Here is a 2,832-nt window from a genome sequence, read left to right as displayed (position 1 = left end):
TGAAACACAGAGCTCATCGCCATCGGCGTGCTTGAAGTGACAGTGCGGCCTTTCACAGTTTCCCCGCACGAAGAACGGACAGTCGATGGTTCGGAAATAGCCCCTCGTGGGTAACATGTTCGCCTTGGCTTCTCGTACAGTCGCGCAGAGCGACTAGATCTAAGCGAGCCGTATGAAGGACCCCTCTCCGGCATGCTTCTCCCACCAAACTGCCCTGCCGAACATAATCCAACGACGGTGATCTACGTCATGACGTCATTACGTCTTGAATGTGTTTCGCGATTCCCCGAATTGTTATATGGTTTATTTCGCTAATTTGCTTCCTTCAATTTATTCCTTTAATATTTCACCAATCCAATGCAGTGACGTTTTAAGACAAAAATATGAACGAACTCCAAGAGTTACCATCACGGAGTTATAAATAACCTCCCTGGTTACCATGAGCAACTATTCAAAGCGACACTGTGCAACGGTCACGTGTACGTTCAGAGTTATAGTAACACACCTTTTGAACAACGCTCTTTATGCCATCACTCTTCACGAGAAAATAAAAACTTCACAAAGCTTGAGGAATCGCCAAAGACCCTGCCGAGGGTTATACTGACATGACCGACATACACTGCACCGATTTATAGATAAAGGGAACATAATTAGTGGTTGGTTATGGTTTCTGGTATTGTATACAGTACAGTTCATTCACTGGTAGTGTATCAGGTGCTTCCGTAGCAGTTTCTTTGTAAAATAATATACCGTAATGCATTTACTAAAATAAGACCCAGCTAGATTATGGTGAAAATTTCGTGTCTATCAGACCAACAGTAGCAGAAAAAAAACGGGTCAATGACACGTAAAGTTTCGAGTCAATCGATTTGGTGGTTTGGGAGAAGGTGTTTTTATGAAGGTTTTAGGTTAAATCCAATATGGCTGCCAACCCATGTGGCCAATGCTGTCATAACTTTAATATTTCAATACAAATGGGGCATAGATCATGTGCATGCAATTTCAGATTTTTAGGATAAGGAATTCGATTAAAACATTTTTGGCTGGTATACCACTTCACCTATGATGTAATCATTATCATGCTTTTGTTCCCCCATTGGGAGTACTTGACAATGTGCCAAGTTTCAAATTTTTCCATTCAGCGGTTTCCGAGAAATGATTTTAATTTTTTTTTTCGTTTAATCTAAGGTGACTTTGCCACATAGCACATACCATACAAAGGGGCCTTTTATATGCCCCTGGCATTTTCCCCAAGATGTATATATATATATTTAATTTTAGAGCAAAAACTGGCACTTCGGTGGAATTTGTTTTGAAAGTCATTAATTAGATGTATTGGCCGATATACAGTATATTCCAAGTTTCAACTAGTTTCAATGTATAGCCTTTGAGATGTCAGCGCCAACACAATTTTGTCAGACGGACAGATGGACGGACTGACATACAACAACAACACAACATGCATTTTAAAGGCCATTTTCCCTGCTAGAGCGGGGGTGAGCCTTGCGGTCCCCATGACAATCTTCTCCATTTTGCCCTATTTTCTGCATCTCTCCTTGTTAACCCCCTTGCCCGCATTTCTTCTTCCACCATCTTTAGCCAAGTCTTTCTCGGTCTTCTCCATCTTCTACTTCCTTCTACATTCATTTCCATCACTCTTCTCAACCAGTCACTTTCATCCTTCCTCAACACATGACCAAACCATCTCAACCTGTTCCTCTTCACAGCATCAATCACAGGCTCTATTCCCATCATCTTTCGCAATTCATCATTTGTCTTCCTCTCTCTCAACGATACTCCGCACATCCGTCGAACCATTCGCATTTCCACCCTTTCCAACCTTCGTTGCTGCTCTACGTTCATTACCCATGTCTCGCTCCCATAAATCATAACACTTCTCACACATGCAGCATACACCTTTCCCTTCAGCTTCAACGACACTCCCCTCATCATCAGCACGCCACTCAATTCCCGAAACTTCTTCCATGCACATCACACTCGAGCAACCGTTGCCGAGTCTGATCCACCTTCTCCATTCAGCATATCTCCGAGGTAGCAAAATGTTTTCACACCTTCCAGCTTCACGCCGTCTCCAAGATCCAACTCAACATTTCCTCCATCTGCAGCTCCCTCTGTGCACACCTTACATTTGAATGTAGCTGCCACACTGGTTAATGACCCTCTCAGACCACTACATTTTTGATGAACCCAATCAGCGCACATTGTACACTGAATGGAGTTCACTCCGGCACCCTTCCTACACACAGCACAGGGCCACTTCCCAGTTCTTTCCACCTCACCACATGCTTTACCACTTGCCATCACCTTCGTCTTTCCGATATTCACCTTCAGACCTTTTGTCTCCATACATTCCTTCCACGTGTTCATCTTTTCCTTCAGTCCATCCATACTTTCCGCAATCAACACCAGATCATCTGCAAACAACAACTCCCACGGTAAACCCTCCTTTACGTTCTGAGCCAGCACCTCCATCACAGCTACAAATAGTAGTGGACTTAGTAACGACCCCTGATGCACTCCCACCTTCACTTCAAACTCACCACTGTTCCCGTCCTTCGTCCTTACAGCTGTGTGCGCTCTTTTGTACATTGCCATCACTACTCTGATCAACCATTCCTCCACTCCTAACTTCCTCAATGCCCATGTCAATACTTCACGTGGTACCCTATCGAATGCTTTCTCCAGATCAACAAACCCAAGAAACAACTTCTTCCTCTTCTCCATGTACTTCTCCTGCAACTGCCTCACAATGAAAAGCGCGTCTGTCGTTCCTCTTCCTGGCATAAATCCAAACTGCATTTCGTCGATCTT

The 2,832-nt window shown here is 43.9% G+C and overlaps 1 protein-coding gene across 2 annotated transcripts in view; it reads right to left on the bottom strand.

Moving 5' to 3' along the window:
* The window catches only part of REXO1 (RNA exonuclease 1 homolog), a 99,838-nt gene extending 99,565 nt beyond the window's left edge, over positions 1 to 273 (bottom strand). For both annotated transcript variants that reach the window (XR_010983997.2, XM_068112672.2), the window contains exon 1: positions 1 to 273. This exon is cut by the window's left edge and continues 7 nt beyond it. Coding sequence is in view for 1 of the 2 variants with exons in the window: in XM_068112672.2 (XP_067968773.2) it covers positions 1 to 117 (117 nt within the window). In the remaining variant the exon portion in view is untranslated.
* Between the last annotated feature and the right edge of the window lie 2,559 nt (positions 274 to 2,832).

This window comes from Myxine glutinosa, chromosome 1 (genome assembly GCF_964187855.1).
Source record: "Myxine glutinosa chromosome 1, kmMyxGlut1.1, whole genome shotgun sequence".
NCBI classification, from domain to species: domain Eukaryota; kingdom Metazoa; phylum Chordata; class Myxini; order Myxiniformes; family Myxinidae; genus Myxine; species Myxine glutinosa.
The sequence above is the reverse complement of the archived record's forward strand: the minus strand, read 5'-3'. Positions and strand labels throughout refer to the sequence as shown.